This window comes from Dufourea novaeangliae, unplaced genomic scaffold, assembly GCF_001272555.1.
Source record: "Dufourea novaeangliae isolate 0120121106 unplaced genomic scaffold, ASM127255v1 scaffold170, whole genome shotgun sequence".
NCBI classification, from domain to species: domain Eukaryota; kingdom Metazoa; phylum Arthropoda; class Insecta; order Hymenoptera; family Halictidae; genus Dufourea; species Dufourea novaeangliae.
In genome coordinates, this window is record NW_015374081.1 from 680,354 (window position 1) to 704,430 (window position 24,077).

General features: G+C 42.7%; 1 protein-coding gene across 6 annotated transcripts in view; it reads left to right on the forward strand.

Annotated features, from left to right (window-relative positions):
- Positions 1-24,077, forward strand: part of LOC107190711 (ensconsin-like) — a 285,343-nt gene that overhangs the window by 177,330 nt on the left and 83,936 nt on the right. For 3 of the 6 annotated variants that reach the window (XM_015579563.1, XM_015579566.1, XM_015579564.1), the window contains exon 1: positions 2,182-2,421. The exons of 2 other annotated variants lie outside the window; for them this stretch is intronic. In XM_015579563.1, the coding sequence (XP_015435049.1) occupies positions 2,259-2,421 (163 nt within the window). In that variant the 5' untranslated portion in view covers positions 2,182-2,258. Of the gene's footprint in view, positions 1-2,080; positions 2,422-24,077 lie in introns of those variants that run through there. One more of the 6 variants, XM_015579567.1, reaches the window with a different exon arrangement.

The following is a 24,077-nucleotide window of genomic DNA, read 5'->3' on the forward strand; positions in this document are numbered from 1 at the left end:
GCTTGTACAGCAGACGTAACTGATCGTAATTTATGTATAAAAAAAATAATTGGAGAAGCTAGTAGATAACAAAGAGCTTACCTTAGCTTCAGTAATCCGAGGAATGTTTGAAGATAAGAAAATGAAAATGTGTTTCGCATAACAGAAATAAACAGACGCGCGCGGTTCACGGCGATTCGAGACAAGCGGAGCACACCTGGTCCCCACTCCCGCGCACCTGTGGACGACGAACGGGAGTGCAAGAGGGCACACGTTGCCGAAGGTGGTATGTATATCCACCGAGTGTCCGTCGAATCAGACCGTCGTGGAGTGGGAGGAGGCGAAGCACGAAGGAAGGAGCAAGAAAAGACTTGCCGCAAGCGAGCGAGCGAGCGAGCGAGGAGGGACCTGTGGCTTCTCGGGCAAGTCACACGGCCGAGCATGTTCCGCCGGCTCGTCCGCTCGTCGTCGCGGATCGCGTTTGTAAAATCGATACCGTTCCCCTGGAATCGCTCGTAAACGTTCCGCGAGTTCACCAAATGAGACTTCATCGAAGTGTTGTGCTGTTCAGTGTCGACCGCGAAATTTCAAATCGCTTACCACAGGTGTGTGGTCCAGGTGTGCGTTCGTTTCTTCTGGGAGTATAAATATAGTGGCTACGGTCACGGTGCGTCGCGTGTTCGTGGCCATCGGTGTTTCCCTACCTGGGGAAAAGTGTGCACACCGTCGACGGAATTTCTAAATTGTCCGAGGAGAAAGGTACTTTCTACGCGTGGCGATCGTACGATTTTTCCGAGTCAGAGGGGCCATCAGCGCGTTTGCAGATCGTGGTGTCGTTCGGCCGCGCCTGGAGAACCAACACGCCCCAACGCCACGCGACCTTTGGATGCACCACGAGCCATCAGGCCGTTAAAACACCCGATTAAATTTACACGGTGACGCAACTCGAGCTCGCTCGTGACCGTCGTCGACGGCCTACGAAGAAGCCAGTTACGAGCACCACGCGTACGTCACACGGTGTAAAAAAAAAAGGGGCGTCCGCGACGATATCGCGCGGTTCTAACGACGCTCGATCGTTGAAACAGTGGAATGCTCGGACCCGTGGTTGTTGTCATGGTCGTGGTCGTTTAATGGTTTACGTTCGGAACGCGTGGTTTCTCCGGGAGAAAAGTGAAATTCCGTCGCGTAAGTATAAGGCTAGGCACGCCGCGACGAACTCCTAAGGAGACCTCGAAGTCGTTCTTGTCACGTTCGGGTCGGATTCCGTGCGGTTTTCCTTAAGCGAACTGGGTCGGTCGCGATGTATACTTAGAGGCACGATAACGCCGGAGAAAAAAAAAGTGCGGTGCCCTGTTTAAATGTTGACCGTAAGGAATACTGTGTGGATTGAAGCTAGTTGTTCAATTATATTTTAATCCCTCTTGAGCCGTTTACGTTGACCGAGTGTTGAGGTCTCGTTTATCGAGCTGACATCGATGGAACTCCGTGGGATTTATCTGGACGATCGATTCTGACCAAGGTCTTCGTGATAAAGTGTAATCCAGGTGTAGAATGTTGATTGTACCGTAAGAGAGAAGGAATCGGTTATTCAAGTGTATTTTAATTCTTGTTTGGTATATTTTTATTGTCTACGTGTGGGGGTTTTGTTCAGTAGTGAATCTTCGTTGGAATTCGTTGGGATTTATCCCAAACAACATACCTAGGATAAGACCCAACCTCAAAGTGTTAATGATCCTTCAAAGTTCAGATAAGAAGTCTTCGAGGAATGTGTTAATTCTTCTATAGTATCCTCATAGGCCAAGTGCAAAACTCCTTGCGACCTCTGGATCATCCACAATTTATCCGGAGAACCGATCCAAACGACCATCAGATCCAGTATCCAGTATAAAATGTGACCACCCCTAAAGTGTCAATGGTTGGAACCTCTAAGTCACCTGCAAATTACCTGGAAAACCAATCCAAACAACAACATATCTAGGATAAAGTGTAACCCATTCCCAAAGGATCAATGGTCCTTCAAAATACAGACAACTAGTTCTTGAGGAAGATTTTAATTACTCTGGATCTGTTTAAACTCTGGATCATCTGGATAAGGTGTGAATCCACTTTCTCAGTGTCCGTGGCAGAGATCGGGTCGCTTCGCTCACGTCGAAGCTCGCCGCGCATCTCAGCAACCACGTGGGGACGCGATAATCCCTCGCGAATTATGCGGGAGGGTGTTGAGTAGCAGGTCGGGGTGTAGCGATTACTACCGGGATGTCAGCGAGATACGGATTGACATGGGAGCCGGCGACATGAACAGGGAGATACCGAGCAGCACCCTCGCGACACTCCGGGGGATCCTGGTGAGCTCGTTGTCGCGGGAGAACTTGGGCCCGCACGATCTGCCCATTCAGGAGAACGGGAGGCATCGACCCCAGAGGAAGGTGCACTTTCACGAAGGTACATTCACAGACGTCCCGTCCGGCGGCCAGTAGTCGATGATCATTATAATATAAACGGAGGAAGCGGGCGCGCCCAATCGTCTACTAGCATACCCACCCGGCAACAAAATTGTGCCGGGTCGACCAGTGGTCCGAAATCAAAATTTTGCGGCTCATTGAGCTCAAGTAATAAAAATTAAAAAATTTATAATTTGTTTCAATTAATTTGCTATAATCACGTTAAAGCTCTCTTGAAACCATGATGTACCTGATAAAAACGTATTCATCAACAGAGTAATTTCTACTGATCACGATTCGTGGTTCACCCTGTATATACGAATAATTTTAGGGATCCTCTTGGAGACGTCATCATTCACTGAAAGTGTTTTCGACACTTTCATGAAAGTATGAATTTTTAGGGAATTTTGTTTTCTATTTTTTACAGTGATTAATGGTACGAAATGTGTGGAGGAAAAAAGCAATGCATGGATCAAATATTTTATGGTTAATAATAAGCTGATATCAGTGTTTTTGGAGAATAAGTGAAATTTTGTTTTTGAACATTCGAGCTGCTAAATTTTAATTCTGAACCACTCTTGGCTATTTCTCTGGCTGTTATAGCTTGATGGAGAGAAAGTTCAGGAAAGATTCTGAGAAGATCGTTCGATAGTGAAAACTGCGAGCAACCGGGATGTACGGTCGAGGGGTTTTTGCGCGTCTCCATCCGCGGTCAATTTGCTAACGCGGTTTACGCGATTCCCGGGAAACGCTTGAAACACCTGCTCGTGAAAACTGCAGGTAAAACGAGCGGGACCTTGCTGTGCTGGATCGTTTACACTATTAGCTGGTGAATCATTCGAGCTGTCGATTGATATCTGGTAGAGATTACGTTTGTAAACGTTATTCATCGTTCCGTGTACTTTCTGGTTTGACGAGTGTTTCTGCGGTAGATAGGGATTGTTCGATTAGCAATCGAGGATTTGTTCTTATTCGATGAGATATTCGAAGGGAATAGATACTATTATAAGGGGTTTAGGAATGTCTGACCTTGAATTACTAGAACTACTTAATACAAGAAGTGAACTGAAATAGTGTATGGAATTTTATCACTTTTCTTCGATGTTTAATTTATTGTTAGAAAGATAATTCTACTATATTTCTTCTGAGAGCTTGCAAGTGAATATGTGAGTCTTTCAATAATTGATATAAGTTTCTTAAATAAGTAATTCTTAAGACAGTGTATGTTACTATTACACCGTGGATTTTATGGATTTACACTATGCAACAGTAGTATTTAAACTGTAGAAGACTTAATGGTTCGTTATGTAAAATTGATACAGCTCATTAAAGGAGACAGACTAAAATTGCAGTATATTAATAATGAATACCTAAGTGAACTGTATGATCTTGAGACAAGATTATTCACATGCGTGTTTTATGCAGAATCTTTTACATTCATGTGCAATTTAAATCCAACCATTCGAACACTCGTTGCTCACTGCATTTTAAACGAACCTCAACAAACCTCATCAAAATAAGTATTCTAATAGAGCAACCCAGTAAACTTCACCTTTTCTTTCCAGAATATATCCATTCATCGAGGTAATCAGTGTCCATACATATTCTCTCTCCCTAAAACAAAGTTCATAGGAGTCGAAATTTGCATAAACATCCACAGTCCACTTGGTATGGATTTATGCCATAGAAATCTATACCAAGGATCATGGAAAATATATTTGACTCATTTCGACACCAACTCGATCCCCATCACCGTTGTCTGAATTTCAACAATCCGTCGTGTAAATTCAACTCCGCCGTCGAGTCACAAGTTTCGCTGGGGAACGACGACGGATCCGTCGAATTCACTCGTTATTCCGCTCACGAGCGTCGTCGTGCTGCTTATGAATCGAGGATGACGATCAAACTTTCCAGGCGGCCCATAACGATCGACTTGGTCCGCTCGGGCGCATTTGACGCCCGGACAAAGCTATCTGCTCCATGCGAAACGTCTTTGATCGTCCCAGGGTTAAATATTTCGCTTGATTCTGGCTGTCGGATCGGCTCGACGCTCCCGTCGTTGCTGCAACGACCGACTGTTTCCACGGAAAGGAGACGAATATACGCCATTGAGCCAGGTTTAACTCGTTACAGGAGAGACAGTCGGAATCGAAGCCTGGCTTAGGGCACGCCCACGATCTCTGATTCCTTGTAGTATTCTGCTTGGAATCAAGCTTTTTTTTTGGGGGCACTTCGTAATTATATGGTACGAAAAATTAGGTAATAATCTTACAGGTAACGTTTTAGTAACATTAGACGGTTGATTTTAATAATCGTTAGTACAGTTAAAAGTTAACTAAAATGCAATGAGGTGTTTATTCTATTTGGGACCTGACGAATCTCTTGACAGGGTAAACAAATTTAGTCTAATTTCATATTTTGTGAATCGTTCCATTAAGATCATGGTGTTCCTATAAACATCCGTAGTCTAATAATAATATTGTCGTAGGAATATTCACGATAATCAAGTGTCATTTGATTGCAAATGTTCATGCCAATTCGTGTCTTTATAAATCAATCGATCAACGCATGAATGAAATACCAATGAGTTTTCTTTTGCGTATCTTCTTCTGTCATAAAATTTCCACCATTTGTCTCTGTACAAACTTCATAACAGTTTTGAGTGCACTTTATTTAGACGTATCTACTACAACTGCACAATATCTCCATTCTAGTAGAATAAATAGTATAACCCAAGAGTCTTTCAATTCCATCGACTGACAGTAGACATACGATAGCAAACAGACGAATACCTCAGGCACATTCATTACATTATATGGATTGAAAGAAAAACAATTATTGTGATAGCTCGTTGATCAAAGCAGTCGCCCAACAACCAACAGATCCACGATGTTCGATTCTCGATACGCTTTCAATCGAATCTTGTTCCCCCCACAAAGGAAATCCGCAGAAACACTCGATATCGTCTGTTCATTTTTCCTGTCGCTAATTCGATTATTTCACAGTGCAGCAAACTCTGTAACTAAAGGTTCCACCGAACACGCTTCAGATCTGTTTGTTCCCGGAACCTTCTCCACTAGCCGCGTTATTTATTTCGAGTCTTCAATTATGGAAACGCGACGGTTGTGAGTTCTGTTTGTAACGGGGCCGACTAGCGTTGAACGACGCGGCTCGCTGGATTTTTCTCGTTAAACGTAATGAAAGGTTTCCTCGGAAAGTAACGTTAGCCCAGTCGTAGCATTGTTTGCCCTTGCACTCGCGGAGACTACGTTTCCTTCTCCTGGATTCGACGTAATTGCTGGAAACGCTCGGGCTCAAGGCAGCTCATCGCCCTAGCCCCGTGACTAATAGATCTGCTGATGTCATGCACCAAAAAGTTCCGTCTCCGTGCCTCGACGCCTCTGGTTTTCGCGTTTGATAAACGACCACCTTCCTCCCTCCCTCCCTCTGCCATGTCCTCTAATGGTCGTCGATGTTCCCGAAGTTCGTCGACTTCGAATACCGAGGATCAGTCGCGAGCCATGTACGCAAATGGTGCTCGCTTTCGGGACACTATTTTCCCTGTCTCCCAAAGTTACCCACGTCGATTGATTGCTTCTGGCTGCTGCATTTTTATGGAGTCTATTAAAGTTTTATGGAATTCGTTTTTTAGGTGATGTAGAGATAGTGGGACGTTGGTGAAAGGAATGAATTAACCCTTCCAAAGAATAGCGTTTCTAGCTAATTAACCTAAACAGCATTCATTCCTACCCAAGCCGAATTTCCTTTGATACGTTTAAAGGAACGCAGTTTTTTTTATTTATTTTTGAACGCTGTGGTTTTAGTTCTTGCGTGATAAAAAAGGTGATTGTTATGGGTGATCCTTGCGTTAGGTCGACCTTCATGGCTGAGTGACGACGTACAGTAGGCTGTTTTTTTTTTATAAGAGAAAAAGTGAGGTTCGATAGTCTACGGCTTATGGGTTTGTCGGTAGTATATCGTAGTGGGAATAAGAATTTACATGAAGAAATAGGACACATACAGTAAGAACACATAGTAGTAGATAATGTTCTACATACTTAGCCATGAGTTCAAGTCTACGTAGAAGTCGTATAATGACATGAAAGAATAATGACATAATGTCATGCTATGTCATCATCAATGAACCTTAAACATTGTACTCCAGTTCTCTCCTGTTACATAACTCCTTTCTTGTTCCCACCATTGTTTCGTTCGAACGAGCAAGACCCGTGCCCCTGGGTCAGCGTTCCAAGCGAAATGGTAATCGGAAATGAAAAGTTCGAGCCGGTCCGCGTTCCGTAGCGTTCCCCGGATGGGGAGGAAAATGGATTAAAGGGTAGTCCTGGGGACGGCATCATGGCGAATATCGGCCAATCAGCCCCACCCAAGGCAGCCCTCACGGAATTGCGTGAATCCGAAGCGATGGGTTCATTAATTGGGAGGCGTGGATTGATTTATCTCGTGATTAACATGCCCGACGATCGTGCGTATCTCGATCCGAGTATCTTTCCAATCCTTCTTTTCACTGATTCATGGATTATCTCGGAAAATTCTGCTACTGTTGCATCATCGAAAAGTTTGTTCGAACACTGGTAGTACAAGAATACTCGAGGAAGTATAATAGTGTACTCAACATTTCAATTTATTAAATCTTATCACGAAAAGAAAGTCACCTGTCATCGTTCTGAACACGATTCTATTAAGAATCATTTTCTGGGATATCCTAGTATATAGGACCAGAATACTTCCTTTGTTCTCAATGAATATTTTACTAGAAATTATCTATAAAATAGTTTCTGTAGACGGTATAATTATGATTCATGCATTGCGATATTCATATATTTATACATATTATTCACAGTTCGATTATAATGGTATTTTCCTGTACTCGCCCGATTTCTCCTCCATTCACCACCATTTCCCAACAATTCTTTAACGTGATTCATATAAAGCAGTTCAAGTTCAAGAAACCCATTGAACATACTTTTGTGAAATTTCTTTATGCAAAGACGTTTGAATGTATACAAAATCGAATCCCCATACGTCATCGAGTAATAGAAAGAAAAAAAAAGGTTACCAAATGCGATAACATACTCCGGTAATAAAAACTGATAATTGAATCTTCATTCGTGCAATAATGAAAAATTCACTGTTAAAATCTTGATAGCTCGATGCCTTTTGTATGAAAATTCTTCGTGATAATTAGCCTTCGCGTTTCTGTGGCGTGTTATTTACGATCGCGAAGCAAACAACCGTCCAGTCGCGTGAAAGAATACGTTACGCGACGCTAATTCCCGCGAACAATTGTAAATAACCATGTTTTTTCTCTCTGTTTCAGGTGAGTACTCCAACGTAAAACTATGAACAGCGCCCGGATAATCGGGATACGTAGAGAGAATCGATGAGGAGTAACGACGCGGTCCGAACTACACGGTCGGTACCCGATCAGGAGTAGAAGCGAGCCGTGGTAAATTAATTCATTATCCTCGCGCCGCATCATCGCGTTTAATATTATACACTACCGTGGAATTAGGTTATTACAGGATCTGGACGCGGAATGCGTTCACGCGGATGTCGTCGATTTTACTTGGAAAATAATCGACGACGGTGTCGAATCCCGAAAAACGCAAATTTCTTTTCGCAGAATCCGGTTTGTGAGTGTTTATTTAACCAAATTTCAATGGCACAACAACCAACGTTGGAATATTCTATATTAATTTGTGCATGGCATCAAAACCGTTCAGTTTCCGAGGGTTTACAATCAGTTTAAAATTCTGCTTCGAAACTGCAGTGCTTCGGTAAAAAATATGTTCTTCCAACTGACACGCATGTCGATCTTTCATGTCATGCAAATAAGAAGCACGTTGATTAATACCTTCATGGATGCACGTGACATGTCGACAATATTAGCAACGCTTAATTACCGCCGTTCTGAAACGGCACGGCATTGCCAAAGATTTACCGTGCCGTCCACGTTCTTCGGCCCCTTCTCCGGCCCCATCCACCTCCCTGCGAGCGAGCGCGTAATAACGTGTTCGTGCAAATTTGCACCGAGGATGCAGCCGCATCCCCACATTCTCGTTATATTTCATATGCACTTTGTCAAGCGGCGGGCGCGCAACGGAGGCTCGAGATGAGACGAGAAGATCCCCGCGAGTGTGAAGAAGCCCTCCTCCTTGACACTTTATCCCCGGAACCTCTGCCGTCGCGTGCAGCGAAGGGGAGCGGGCCGTGACGAGCAATTAATTTCGTGCTCGTCGAATATCTGACGGCGGTTTCGCTCAAACTTTGGTCTGTTGTGCGCACCCGGCGATCGATAGTATGTATCTCGAGTGAAAGGCTTGGTTAATGAAAAATTGTCTTTTAGAAACGAGATACCCGTGAAATTCTTTGTAGTCGTTTGAGCGTGGTATTAGGAATCGTTGGCTTAAACGACTGGGAGAATAAAATAGTTAAGGAATGTATATTTTATATTGTAAATTGAATATTCTTTAGTTTGTACATGGTTGCAATGACTGGTCTTTGTAAACTGTATTTCGACGCCTTGTAAGACAAAAAGGCAATCGTGAGGTGGCAATGACTGACTTCTGAGAGATGTTGTCATTGTCCACTTTCAACAATAATGAAATCACAGTGAGACAACAAAGAAAATTGTTTGAAAATTCAACGTATCGATATTAGTTTTGTATATTTGCAGAGTTGAGGGAAAACGACGTTTCCGGTGCGCGTTCGAGAAACTGGGAATTCCGCGATGTTTAATCTGCGATAAGAATGAACCAATAAAAGAAGTTCAGCGGCTCATCAGTCACCGGGACACGGAGCACGTAATGCTCGCCTCATATTTTACCCAGTTAAATTTATGACGAGACTGCCATTGCAAATAATCGTGGAAGCTTAAGATACGTTATCGCTGAGTCAGTCCGCCTCACGGTATTCTTTTTCCCTCTCCAGCGTGTAACGTTGCGGTTATTTCGCCTTTTTGTCGTTCGTTCGTTCGCTCGCTCGCGAAGTACATGGAAGAGTCGTACTCGATCGTGAACTTGATGCTTGGCAATTTAACTTCTGAACGATTTCGCGTGTGTCGTGGAGTAATACGTGGTTGTCGTAGTTGGAACATTTAAACCATCGATTGAAAAGTTCCAATCGTTCTTCTGCTCTTCAGAGTTTTAGAACCATGTCATGTATTAGTTTTAACACGTTGAAATATTAGATCAATAAAAATTTTACGAAATTGAGATTTCTTAAGTAGTTTATGATTTCACCCCTCGAAGTTTCGTCCCGAAAGTATTATCTCGAAAACCATAGGAGATAAATGAAAACATCTAATGGACGAGGTTTGCAGCTTTTTATGTAGAATAACATGGTGCTAACAAATTGTCCAAAATATTATTTGTTTGTAACAAACAAATTTCGGATGGAAACTTCGAGGGGTGATTTCATCCATTAAAGTCGCGTCTCAGCCGATAAAAAAAAATACGTATCCCTTATTTTTTACTGCTTAACAGACATACGAAGTTTCATCCAAATCGTAGGGGGGCACTTCAGTGCCTTCCCTTGTCAGTTGAATAGTTCATAAAATACACGTTAAACTAGATCATAGACTTAAGATGCAAAACGACACAATTACTATAATCACACGCACATATTCACACTGCAAGATCTCATCAGAAAACATTTAGCCCTCTATAAGAAAAATGAAAAAAAAAATGGGCCTTTTGGCATACACGATATAACACATAAATAATGTTAAATTACGCCTTTCCAACATATGGAAACCGTGCGAGCTCTTCGTCTGCGAACGATCCACTGGAACTTAGGTATTGTTCGTGCGATTGACACCACCGGATCTCCCGATTGGCACGCTGATTGACGCCTATCCGCGTGATGAACGGATCCACGCGCCAGGCGTGTGCAGTCTGGTCTTCGCGGAAATTACGGCGCGTTGCCGCGTGAAACACGGCCTAACCTCGTTATCGTATCCTTTTGGGCGGATCTTATCGCGTCGCCGTTCGCGTGTAACACCCGGCGAATTTTTATTCCATCAACAGCGCGGAGATCATCGGTTCCCAGGGATCTTTTACGGACGATTTCACCGCGAAAGTAATTTCCCCCGACCGGAAATTTATCTCGAATCTACCGTCGATGAATAATTCATCGGGCCTGGAGTCCACCGACGCGTCCGTGAGACCGTTCTTACGAGCCGCGAGATCTATCTCGCGACAGTGTCGATCGCGTAATATCCGTTTCAGTTGGTGTAAATGTAAACCGTGCCGATTCCAGTTGGCTGTGAACGTTTACACGCTATGCGACGAGCTTTGGACAGACCGATTCTTCTTTGACACACGTTTTCTTTCGGAGAATGATCGCGATGGAAATAAAGATTACTGATTCTTGAAACGCTTTGGGTTTATTATAGATTTGTCACGATTTCACAACGATGGTTTCACCTAGACTAATTTGATCCTTTCGCTGTGGCAGATTTCATCGTAAACTGTGCGTAACAGACGGTAGATGTTTAATCATGATTGGCCGCTATGAGTAGCAGAACTGCTTGTCGGTAATAACGATTGAAGAGAATTCCAAATTTAACGGGGTGATCAGGCTAGACGTACTCTCTAACAGATAATGCAAATAATAGGCGCTTTGTACGAGTCGTTGCCGATAACACAACATCAATAGTGTTTGATGACTGAACTTCTTTAGACGTCCATAGGCACTAACTGCATGGTTTAAGTGATTTATTTTTCAATTTTGATGGTTTAAAATATCCTCTACGCCTCCACCTAGCAAAAAACTATCGATACCAAATAATCTCCCCAAAACCATTTAACTGTTGTTCGAACCATTTTCCGGTATCATGAATAATTTCAGAGATATTCAAAGGACACCCTGTATCTATCAATCCTTCCCAAGTAACCTAAAACCATAATTACCTAGCTCAGTACACCAAATTGTTCATAAATACATTTCCGTCTCAGCTCGTGCCATCGATTTCGCCTCCGCTGATAAGCTGTATCATCAATCCCGGTTCATCGTCGCGAGGCGTATCCGTGCTCTGAATTGTTCGTGTGCATCGAAGACGCCGTCCGATTGCTCTTAACGAAGCCGATGATTTCTCGCCTACTCGCTTGGACTAACACCGTTGCTGATGATCGCTCTGCCTGAATACGAGCATTATTCTTATCGGACGGTATTCAAGTCGCGAGCGCAGGAGGGATGCTGTAGCCCTTACACATCGGGGCTGGTGTAAGTTCATCTTGTTGAATGGGGGAAGAGGGGGGGGGGGCGGCTCGATGGCTCGTTCATGCATTTTAATCCGGGCATTGTTCTAGAGCGCCTGGAATTCGTGAATCGCAAACGGGGACACAATATCTCGCGAGACCTTCCGCGCTGAATCGAAATTCGCGGGCGTAAACGGATCAGGGAGATTATCCCCGAGGATCGGCGTCTGGCCTCCAGTCCTGATTCCCATTTCTCACGCCCACATGCCCTTCAACTTCCGGTTCCAACGTTTTCCCGAGATTGGCCGTAAATCTAACGGATTCTAATTAATATTCCCCTTTCTTTGTACGATTGTATTTGCCGTGTGAAACAACGGTGGGTACACTGACGTGCAAACTTAGCTTCCGCTAGGGAAATAGTAGCGCAGGGATAGGGCCTCCTACCAGTTGGTGTCGAAAGTTTCTGAAATTTATGCCAACCTTTATTTTAGTATTTATTTCGGTACTTGAATTAAATTTACCAAGCGGTAGGAGGTCCTTACTCTTATGCCAATTTTTCCCCTAACGGAAGCCGAGTTTGCCCGCGAGGGTACATAGTGTATTTGTTGCTGTTAAAATCGCGGGTTCCTGCGTCTTGGAGGCAATTTCGGAAGCAATTCAGATTGAAAAGGTTGGGTCGGCTTGCAACGGTTCAAGGCGCTTCAATTGTTCGGGACTTGTGCACCGTGGAGTCACTTTTGTTTTGTTTTGCCGAGCGATATGTTCGAATAAATGCCAATCTCGAATCTATAAAACGACCGGTCTCTTGGGAATTTGGTGGGCTTACTGAAACATCTAGTGTGGGTAACAATCGTTCTTTGTGGTTTCTTATGTAGGTATTCAATGGAATATAGTATACATGCAAGGTGTTTAGGCTTGATGATACTAAGAATTTTATTGTTAACTACTTAGTATTACTGTTATGTACCTGGTCTACTAATGGATTCTCAACAAGAACTTGGACTCGTGAATTTCAGGGTTAGGGAAGACAGTGTAAAAGGGTGAATGGTGAACGAAATTGATCTTCGAATAATTACCCATGAACGAATGGTATTATGTATATTTGTGCTATAAACGTTTTTAAATTGAATACAATTCTTTCCAAGAATCTTCCGAAATGTAACGAGTTGAAGTAGTTGTATAAGAAGGTAATGGTAATACTAAATTTAACAGTAGAACTACCAAACAACTCAAATGACTTGTCAGTACACTCTTATAACGACGATTAAAATATGATAACGATACATTTTCTCAGATCTTTTGCAACTTGTATTAATGCCTAAAAATCTGAAATAAACATTAAATCTCGTTTATGATACTATAAAATAAGAAAAGTGGCCTAAACTATATACTTTTTATGAAATATTACATTTCCATCATACAGGCCAGGTGTCCTAATATTCGTGAACGATGGTATACATCAAATTACTTCGAAATCTGAAAACGATAGAAAAGTATCCTCCGTAAAGCACTCGTACAGAAGTAATCATCGCAGTGGATACCAGTCGAAACGGTTTCGCTCCCTTACCTGGCTGAACTTTTAATTTCGACTCCTTCCGTTTCCCAATACCCGAAAGTCACGATTTCACGGGAGACGAGCCTCTCTCGTCGCCGCTACCGCAGAATTCCAATAGGAACTCACCGGTTGAGAAAACTTCGCGTTCTCCGCCGATTCATCTTCGCGAGATCGCGTGTTTGCGCAAACTTTCGCCACCTCGGGAACAAAAGGGATCCCGTCGCGAATAAGAAAAGCAATCACGATCGCGGGCCAGTCGACGAGACTTTTGCCCGTGTTAATGGAGAAATCGATACTCGACCGAATTTTTCCCGGACCAACGAGGTTTCTGATCTTTTCCTTACTGTAACCTATGAAAATCTGTTTTGACACTTTGACTGCCACGACATTTACATGTGGACAGAGTTGAGTAGAATTTTATTCGAATAATACATAGTGAAAAGCTGCAGTATCTGTGATCGTCATCCTGGTGTTTTATGCAGTTAATGAGATTAAATCATTGTTTTAAATATTATTTTATTACAAAATACACGTGTAATTAATTAAAAATGCCGAAATGCCATTTTTATCGTTCATTCGTTATTCGAAACTCTGTATCTACATAATGTATATGCTCATCTTTGCATGTGGACGACAGAATTTTTCGTTCAGAGCTCAAAATGAAGCTTCATGGTGAAATATTAAACAAAACATTTCTGTTAAGAGTTACGAAAATCATTGTGTATCTTAGCACGGCTATATCTTGTCGTTGGTATTAGATTGCGTGTCCTATGTGAGAGGATGAGATATGCAAGTATATGAGGGGACACTGAGGAAAAGTCGATAACAGGGTAAAGATCAGAGAGAGCACAATGCAAAGTAACAATATAAAATTATGATTGTAAGCTACTTTAAGCACAATAAGATAAGTATAAAAGCTATTAGGAAAGGAATAATGCATTCCTTTATTCGACAAAACCGTGCACAAATTCTATACCCTAGAAGAGAAAACTAAACTCCCCTTTTCTCTGTAGCATTCACTTACGTTCCCGTTTCATCGAAAGAAATGTTTCGACTTTATGGAAATGTTATAGCCGCTGATCTGCCAGTGCAAGGCGTTAATAGGAAAATTGCTGACTATTTCACTAATACCGACATTCGCAGTACTAGAACCACGCAGTAATTGGATGCTTAATCCTTCCCACGCTAATTCCTAAACGTCCTATTTACACATCACGGGTAATACCCTTGTTAATAACTGGAACGTATTCACCATACTACCCACAGATTCCTCGCCTCTCAAATTTACTAAACATCCGTGCGCGTCAGTAACACCGAAAGGATTAAATCAACCGAATATCCTGCCAGCTCCGACATCGCGAATCGCTACTATTCGGAACAGAAGCGAGGATATTTAGCGTTGTAGCTTCTGGGATTTTCGAATCGCACAATGCCCGGAGAACTTTTTATTCCGTCTTTCGCATCGTTTAGGCGGCAAGAAACTGCGCTGCATACGAAAGTTTCCGGGCTGGCCTAAGGCGCCAGTAAACCAGTTTCGAAGTTTGCCCAAACTAGCGAGTTTTCGCCCTGCGCTGGAGTGTTCGCACGTCGCGTTTAAGACTCGTTCCATTTTCAATTTTTCACGAGTAAGAGAAAAGGAGGTCTCGGCTCAGCTTGAGCGCCTCGTGAAACGGTGTCGCGCGCAAAAATTGCTTCGCGTGTCGCGGTAAATAAAGGAGGCCCTGGTTTTGCTCGAAGACAGGTGAAATTCCGCGTTCGCGGCTTAACCCTTTGCGGATGAAACGATTCGAGGCCAAGCGTTCTGTGGGCTGACTTGCTGCAACGGTAAGCAACTGAAATTATAATTCGTATCCCGGCTGTAATATTACCATAAGTCAAAAACTATTTTTTCACTAACTTTTTTTTTTTGCAATTTTGTGTTGGAATAATTGGGTACCTCGAAAATTGTGTTCTGATAATATTACGATGAAATTCATAAAACTCTTCAATCTATCAAAGAACAAAGGACGGCGCCCATACCGCGCGCCTGTACCGCATGACGAACCTTAACCCCTTATTTCCTGACGATACTTTGTAGTACCACTTATGCTACAGAAAATGCTGCCATGGACCAATACGCTTAGAGCCTGGCTAGGACTTATAAGTCTTTACTACTTTCAAATTCTCTGAGATGCTATAAAATTATGCCAGCACTCAGAGACACCATATTTAGCTATATTAATAAATAAAAAAAAAATAAAAGTCACATTTCATCTATGTGGAATAAAATTTGCTGTAAAAAATAACGGTAATATAATTTAGGCTTTGAAAGGTTAACAGTCATTTCGTCAGTTTCTTTTTTACATTATTTATCCTAAGTCGAGAAATAACCACATTCATGGAGAATAAAACAGAACTTTCATTTATTTCATTTTTTTGTTGGTTTCATTTAGACGACTAGAATGGACGCAATCAATGCATCCGATTTGACACATATTTTTCGCGACACGACCCGCGTACTTGTTTAGAACTCTTGTAATTTTTAATAAAATGTCATGAAAATTTGTGTTATTACTCGAATCATGTGTAAAAATGCACACAAAATCTGAGTTTACTAGGATTGGTATTTTTCTTCAATTTAATTCCCCAAAGTCACATTGAAAACGGCCGTCTACACTAAAATACCCCTTTAATACCGTCGAGAAACACTGCTAAGTCCCTGATGGGGGGTGAGGGGCAATAAAATTTTTCCTCAGCGTGCACAGTTTCGCGAGCGCTTTTTTTTCCTATTTGGACGCGTGGAGACGCGGAATTCCGTTGGTACGGTTCCAAGTGGCCGGTGAAAAAGTCGTTGGACGACGGGTAGATTTAGTGGAGTTCCAGCGTCGGTTCCTTTTTCGCGTGGCTCCGAGCTAAGCAAGACGTATCTCGGCTCGTCGGTGACTTATTTAAATCGTAGAAACCGGAACTAATTCCCCTGGAATCGGTCTGTGGATAAGCTGTCGGTTTTTTCTTACGCGGGGCAATGATCGTGAACTAGAAGGAACGGGTTTCGATATTCTACATATATATTCTGCTTAGTAATTTTTACTTCTCGGAGCCCGATTGGTATCGTAATTAACCGGTATACTTGGTGTGATGTACGTTGATCTTGGATGCTCGAGAGTGGTTGGCATTGGAAACTTGTTTGGTTCTGCTCATCCACAGGGCATGTTACTTTAGCCACGGATCAAGTAGACACCTAATATTTCGTGCGACTTTCAGTTTCGAAAGTTTCGAATCAATCTGGACGTGAAAGATAACTAGTGATAACAAACTAAGACTAGTGATAACTAGTGATAACGAAGTAAAAACTAGCGATACTAAGGTAACACCTACTGATACTAAAGTAACAACTAGTGATACTCAAGTAACAACTAGGGATAGTGAACTAGGTAATCCTCTAATTCTATATATCTTTAAAATTATCGAATGTCTACACCTCATATTTTTGACATGTATCATTAGGAATCTATACATATATGTACCTACTATCTCACAATACCCCATTCAAATCTAAGTTGGACAGTTGAAGTCCTTCCTTCTTTCAAAACTCCTTTCAGTAGTTAACGGTAAAAAAAGATGGCACGTATGTGCAAACGTTTTCCAACGCAAGTCCCGAGTACCTCAATGGAATAAAGTATCGCCTCTAAATTCTAAATTAAGCATCACGAACAGGGAAGGAAGCTGATGACGAAAGAACAAGTTACTTGGATGATGTTATATCGACATCGGCGGGCGATACGGGTATATCGAACCGTGACATCGGGGTGTACAAGAAGGTTCCTTGGCTCGGCAGTCCCATGAAGGAAGGCGCCCCTGCTCCTCGACAGCTCTCGATAAAACTGTGGTACCGGGGTGGTCCGCAGAATCGGCCACAATGCCGAGGGGGGAACAAAGGTGCTGCGGCGTCGACGTTATCTCGATCGAATAAAAATACCGAAGTCCTCCGCGATACACTTGACATAAATCTCGGGAACGATAAAGGGGGAGGCCTCTGCGGTAACGAGCGATACGTTCGATCGTTAATGCGACAGCTACGCGGAAACTCGAGGTTCCGACGGTGAAACTCCGGCCATTTCGCAGGATCGGTTCCAATGGACCGACTTTCGTCCGTGGATTCGCCTTCGAAAGGATTTGGTCATTTTGTTTCCGTTTCGGGAAAATTTCGACTTGGTTCTGGATGAATGAAACGGCGAAGTTGATCCATGGGTGCCTGAGAAACAACCCTCGAATGTCGGTTGGAATTCTCGAGCTCGAGGGAACCAGTACGCGTTCGCGACGAGTGGATTCTGAGTTTATGGAAGTTGTAATTTCGATTGGGATGGAGCTGGTAGAAAAATTGAGAGTATGTTTGATTCTTTGATAGTGAGTTGGGGCCCTTTACTTTTCCCAAACTTCTTTTGCTGATTGTATTGGGTTGTTGCACGTGATATGATTGAATTGTTGGCAGCACTTGATATTGTAGTAAGGGGTACATTTATTGTTTTCTTTTCGTTCATCTTTTTCTTTGCGGATGTAGTTTGGAACATGTTCTTATCTGACCTATTTAAGAAACTGTTCAAGTTGGTTACCATGAATGTATAGAGTTTTCGACAGTAAATGAACAGGTTAACTTTGGACAGTAAAGTGGAAAGCAATAACAACGACAAATAATCAGATTCGACTAGTCAGACCTTTATCCGTTAGCCCCTCTACTAAACTAACAGAAATTTATTCTTCCAACAGCACAGAATTCGAAGTACTCCTTTCAATCTTTCCTCCCTTCGTTACCTTCACAAATCTCCAGAACCGAACACCATCGATCTAACCAAACTTCATTTATCCCCACGTAACACATCCAACAGCTGCTAAAAGCTTCCGTACAAATATTACATCCAACCCAAAACTCAAACAATCACGGAACGATTCAGCAAGATCGTACCCGTGCTCGAGACCGCCGACAATCGTATCGAGCTCTCGAGGATGATCGGTCGGGCCAATTTTTCCGTTAAACTGCCCTATATCGTGCCCGTCGAGAAGTTACGGGGGACCAAAGAGCTGAAAGCCAACGAAGTCTGAAGAGCGAAATGAATTACAGGGAAGGCTGCACGGTAATTTTGGCCCCGTGAGCGCTGGCTGGCTTTCCTCGTCGCGCGAATGAAACTGATCCACGATCGATAATCGATGATCCTCTCGTCCGTGCCCTTCGGCCGTTGCCGGAAAGATTGGGGGCACCAGCAATATCGCGTCGAATATGAGGATGAGGGATCGATCGATGGGGAGGCGAGAACCACCAGCCGGGGGCAGACTTTCGACTTCGAGACGGATCTGATACCCGATTGAACGGTGCTTTTACCTGAAATTCGTTTATCGGGAGTTCACAGGGGTGCACCCAGCCTCGTGCGTTCTATACCGGGATCCCGAATACGGCCGACGCCAATTTCATCAGCAGCGCGACTCTCCGCGATTCGAGCAACGTATCCGCGTGCTATCAATCCGGACGCGGAGTGATTCGATACGTTCGAAATTTTTTTTTTTTTTTTTTTTGTTCGTCTCCCCCCGTTGGAATTACGGGGGAGAATAAACCGACGGTTTGGGTGTGGGTTTTGTCTATTCGACAGATGCAGACACACGCGTGACGCGAAGCACCAGGCACTCACAATGAGTACGCGCGGGAAACAATGATGGGAGGACGCCGCGTGGAAGGGTGAAACTACCCTACGAGTCTCTGCACGATGTTTCACTCTTCGTGGAACTTTCCTTGTGAGGAAGTATAAAGCTGCGACTGCGGTAGCTGGTTATAACACTTGTCTTTGTGAGACGTTTTTGCGCGGAATGAGAGACACGTTTTTCAGATGGAAAATGTTTGACGTTGTGTTCAACTCTCTGTAACGCAAATTAATTTTGATTGTTTGGAACATTTTTTGTACATTTACCAAGTGTCTACTCGTTCAAGAAGAAATATTATTTTATTACAAAAATTGCAATTGCCACGTTCGATCAATGAAAAATGAAAAATATTTTTTTCATCTTTTATTCGTTATTCGAAACTTTTTATCTAGATAATGAATTTGCCCATCTCTGTCGCTAATTTAGAATATGTTTGCTTTTTTTGGAGAACTATTGACTTAAAAATCAGCTTCCTCTACCTTCAATAAAATAAATTATCAGCTCAATATTCAAACCTCGTGTACTATTCAAGTAACTATTACTTCATTACTCTGTATCGTTAACTAGTTATATCAAATTAAGTCACAAAATTTTGTTAAAAAAGCTGAATTAAAAAGTAAACTTAGCTATCAGATCAAATAAACGTGAACGTGAACCTCTACCACAAAAGTGTGGCCAATGTGGCTGCAAACGACATTTCCTTGGAATCTCGATCCACAGGGAGAAAATTGTGTATCGCGTCGTTTCCGCGAGGGCAACGAATCGTCTGTTATTTACGTACTCGGCCAGAGACACCGCTGCTAGAGTCACGTACCAGGCAGTTTCAATTTTCTCCGGGAGTGTTTCGTGTTGCCTGGTCGGCTCCGCGGGGCAACGTGCCTCGAGGAACGTAGCTCATCTTCGAAATATCATTCTGGCCGATGTCCAGAGACCGCGTCCGCCACGGGGAATGCATTCCTCCGATCCGATCGGGACACGATGGACGAGGAATCGGTCCGAATCGAGGTAATAGGCTCGTCAGGTAGCAAACGGAAGCTCAGTCGTGCGTAGGAAATAGAGTGCCAGGACAACGATAGTTTGCTCGATTTTATCTTAACACAGTTTTCACGGAGGACAGTGTACAACACGGTTCGTTTAATTTGTTACGTACACTAGCACTTATAAGTATTGGGACAACCTGGTCTTTATGAGGAAAATGTGATGTTTTATAGAAATTATATATTTTAGGCCACTTCATAGTAGCATAAGCTTTGCTCGTCGAATTTCAACTCGAGCGTTTGAAATTTAAATAGTATCTTTTGTATCTTAGACGTATCATACCTTTACTTCTTCATGATGTAAACTCCTACGAGTCTACAAAACTTTCATTTGTTATGAGTTTAACCATCAAAAAGCACAAAGTCATTTCTGCAAATTTTACCACACAGAAAGAAACCAAGTAAGAAATCATAGTAGAAACCAAGAAAAATTCAGGAAAGATCAAAGTAACCAATAGATGAAATAGTAATCTACTACACGAATGTCCCTATTATCGCGCATCAGTTCACTCTCTGCCGCAAAATCAGTCGGTCTCGAAGCAATAAGCGTGTTCAGACGTCGACGAACGATGCTGGAAAATCGGATCGGAGCTTCGATCGAGGAAGGATGCTCCATCGGAAGACACTCGACTCGCAGCGGGCGTCATTGAAATGAAACACGGGCGCCGATACGGCTGAAAAAAAAACCGTGAAAGGCTGCGAAAGCTCGTCGAGAAGGGCTGGTGTGCGTAAACGCGACAAATATGGAGACTTTGGGTATTGCGGAAGTTCGATATTCGTGGAATTAACAAGGAGGCGATGAATGGGACAGCGAAAGAGAGAAGGTGAACGCGTGGTATCGATTCACGTCCTTTATATCGGTAAAACGAACAGGTATTTATTTCTTTCTTTGCACGTAGGTGTGCGCCGATCGTGAAATCGATTCGACCATAAATTCCACCAAGCTTACGAGGAGTGACTTAAAAATACTGTGAATTCACCTTTAGAATAATATTTACGGTATACATAAACTAAACACCACCAGTTTCTTTCGGAGCAATACACTTAGCGAGGCGTTCCTACCATTTCTGAAGCTATTGCGAGAAAAAAGCACTAGGCACCTTATTCCGCGCTCGAAATTAATGTGGTCATGTATTTTGTATCGATGGTGGGTGATGGTAGATTCAATATTAACAGAAAAAGTCATTAGAAAATGGTCTTTACTTTTCCGAAGCGAGCAGTGCTTTCTCAGAACAACGTTTTCGCTCATAGTCACTTTAAATTCAAGAATTTAATTTGTATCTCATCCTTCCTCTTCTCCAAATTATTCACTTCATGACTTTTCCTCGTTTCTCAGAGTCAATATACAGCAAAAAGGCAGACGATTTTTCCTAGTATTCCCTACTTAATTGACTCGAAGTTATCCCCGCCAATTCCTGGAACTACTTCTACATGTGCTACACATCGCAAAGTAGGTTTCCAAACCATTTTCTCTATTTCACTCACATCGAATATTCAATCAGAGAAATAACAAACAGTAATTTTTAAAACATCTATGCACCTCTCTTGATAATTGTCGCAACGTGGTCCTGAACTTGCGTCAATCAACCGTGGACTACTATATTTGTTAATCAATCCTCTATAGATAGAGCACAGATAAACTTCACAAAATAAAGCAGTCGTTTTGGCGCGTGTGTCTTAATTAGGGAGATTAGAAAGCAGCAGGCAACTCAAAGGCAATGGCAAATCGATACGTGGAAGGTGTGTATTGGGATTCTGTTCTCGAAATCACGCTGATTAAGTTGGAACGTTGTACAGAGCGTAAGTGACTGCATTAAAAATCAGATTATTCGGAGACGATATGGAACGTACACGGAGTGAATATTATCGCGGATTTCCTCGCTAGAGCTTCCGATCCGAAAAGCATTCGAAGAGATCGAAACGGAGACTGAAAGAACGATGGAAAAGAAAACAGCCTTTAAGTGGCGGTGCCTCTCGATTTTTCATCGAACCTCTCCGTTCCGCTTCCGATTCGTGCCCAACGACCGTTTCGATTGAAATCGACGGATGTCGTTTCTCGGAGCGAATCGAAATTAATGACCGATAATTAACCCCGCGCACCGAACGGGGCTGATTTGCACTCGAGAGTATTCCACTCGACGCGACTCCTTCGACGAATATAGAAGTTTTCTATGACCGGTGTTCTTTCTTCTGTGGAAAAGAGGTACTATAGAAGTCCTATGAAGTACCAAGTTGCTTTGTCAAGTATTTGCTCGGTGACTCGAATGAAATTGCAGTCCTCGATAGTGTTTGTTGCCCGTGGAAACCGTACAGAAAATTTCGATCTAGTCTTTGAAACAGCTATTCGGTCTGTGTTTCTCGTGCTTCGGTATACAATTGTGTTCACGTATACCGACGCAATTTGGATCACACGCGTTTATAGACCGTATACGGTAGTCTAACCATGATCGAAAAAAGAAACAGTTGGCAAATTGAATATAGTGATGAAATCGAAAAATTTCGTCGTTTGGTCACAGAAGTCAAAATTAGTTTTTTGTATTATCATTGTACGAAGAAACTCCCTTAAAAGGGAGTTTCGTATACGGACCTGAGCCTTGCCAGGGCTCAGCATGTGTGTTCTGCTTAGGGCACTGATTTTTATGAGTTGGGTATATATTGCCCTCCAGCTATACGAAAGCAATTGTTGCCCTACTCAGTCATCATTTCTCGTATGAAATAGGGTCCCCCTTCTGCCAACGGTTCCCATGAGACAGTGGGGATGACGATGTCATTATACGATGGTCATCAAAAAATCTATACAGGGAGGGAATATTGTAATATTGGAAACGACATTTACAAAAGAGTCACGATTTGATATTAGAGGTTCGATTTCTGAGGTCTCCACTGTCTAAGTATTTTTTTTTTTTCGGGTATTGTATAAAGACCCTGCAAATGCTTTACCTTCCTCACCATTGGAACTATTAAAATAAAAACCATTAAAACTAAAATTGATCTACAAACTCGCACATTTATTAGTCAATTTCAATGCCAATTTTAAAAAAAGTATTCAGTCCTGAATATATATGTAAATTGTCGATGAAATCAAACGGAAATTGCAATTTCGACGTCACCCAGCCAAACGATGTCCACAGTCGAACAATTGCGTTTGGATATTTAGTAGAATGACGATTGTGTAACATCCTAACACACCTCACAAGATAAGACTTTTCTACATCTAAAATACAGAATGGAGCAGAACAAGTAGTACAACCGAATAGAAGGTTATTCCATATACAAAAATAAGTCGAAAATGTACAATAAAATATTTTCGTACGATGCTTCGTTTTCGAGATAATCGATAAATGTATTCGTCCTGACAATAAGTAGAAACAGAATGTAATGTACAGACGCATTAGCAAAGTTGTATTCAATTGCACGTATGTATATCCAGCAGATTGTGGAATCCAATTATCTGGAAAACGAACAGATTTTATTCTGCATTTTCAATATATTTTTTCATGTGGAATGACCTCTTCATTTGTACCACTCGACCTACTCCACCCTATATACCAATCTGTACAATAAAGAAAAAAAAATATTCCGTGAACCTCTAATGCTGATCGAAAAGGAGTCTGCATTGAATCCATTTCACTTAACGTTCGTTTCACGCACAAGGTAGGAGTGAACGCCGGAGTGTAAATTCGGAAAGTAGCGCGAGCGAACGTTTTGCGCAAATATTTAGTCGGAAGGAGATGGAACTAATTATTTCCTGGTAAGGGTGCTCGTCGACGCGGCCTCACCCCGTTTCCCTTCGAGCCGCGGAGCCTGGAAAATCCGGGGAAATAACTCAGCCCCGGAAATTCCGACGGAGCGAAACAAGAAAAGGAGATGGTTAAATGGCTTCGGCGGCGTATTTCTTGGCAATGGGGAACGTAACCCCGTCGCCCAGTGTTGGATTACTCCGGTTTCACGAGGTGGACCCAGTCGGTCGAGTCTGTCCCGCTTAGACACGCCCGGAATTTCAGGGACCCGTATGCGGATTCCAGTCATGTCACTCACGAGAGCAATGTAGATGAGTCGAGCAGATGTGGCGGCGTATCGACGAACCGCCCCCCGGGCCACCCTGACTTCGCGACGATTCAACGCGCACAAAAGGCCGGAAAATTTCGTTTCGTTGCGCGTTCATCCTGCGTTA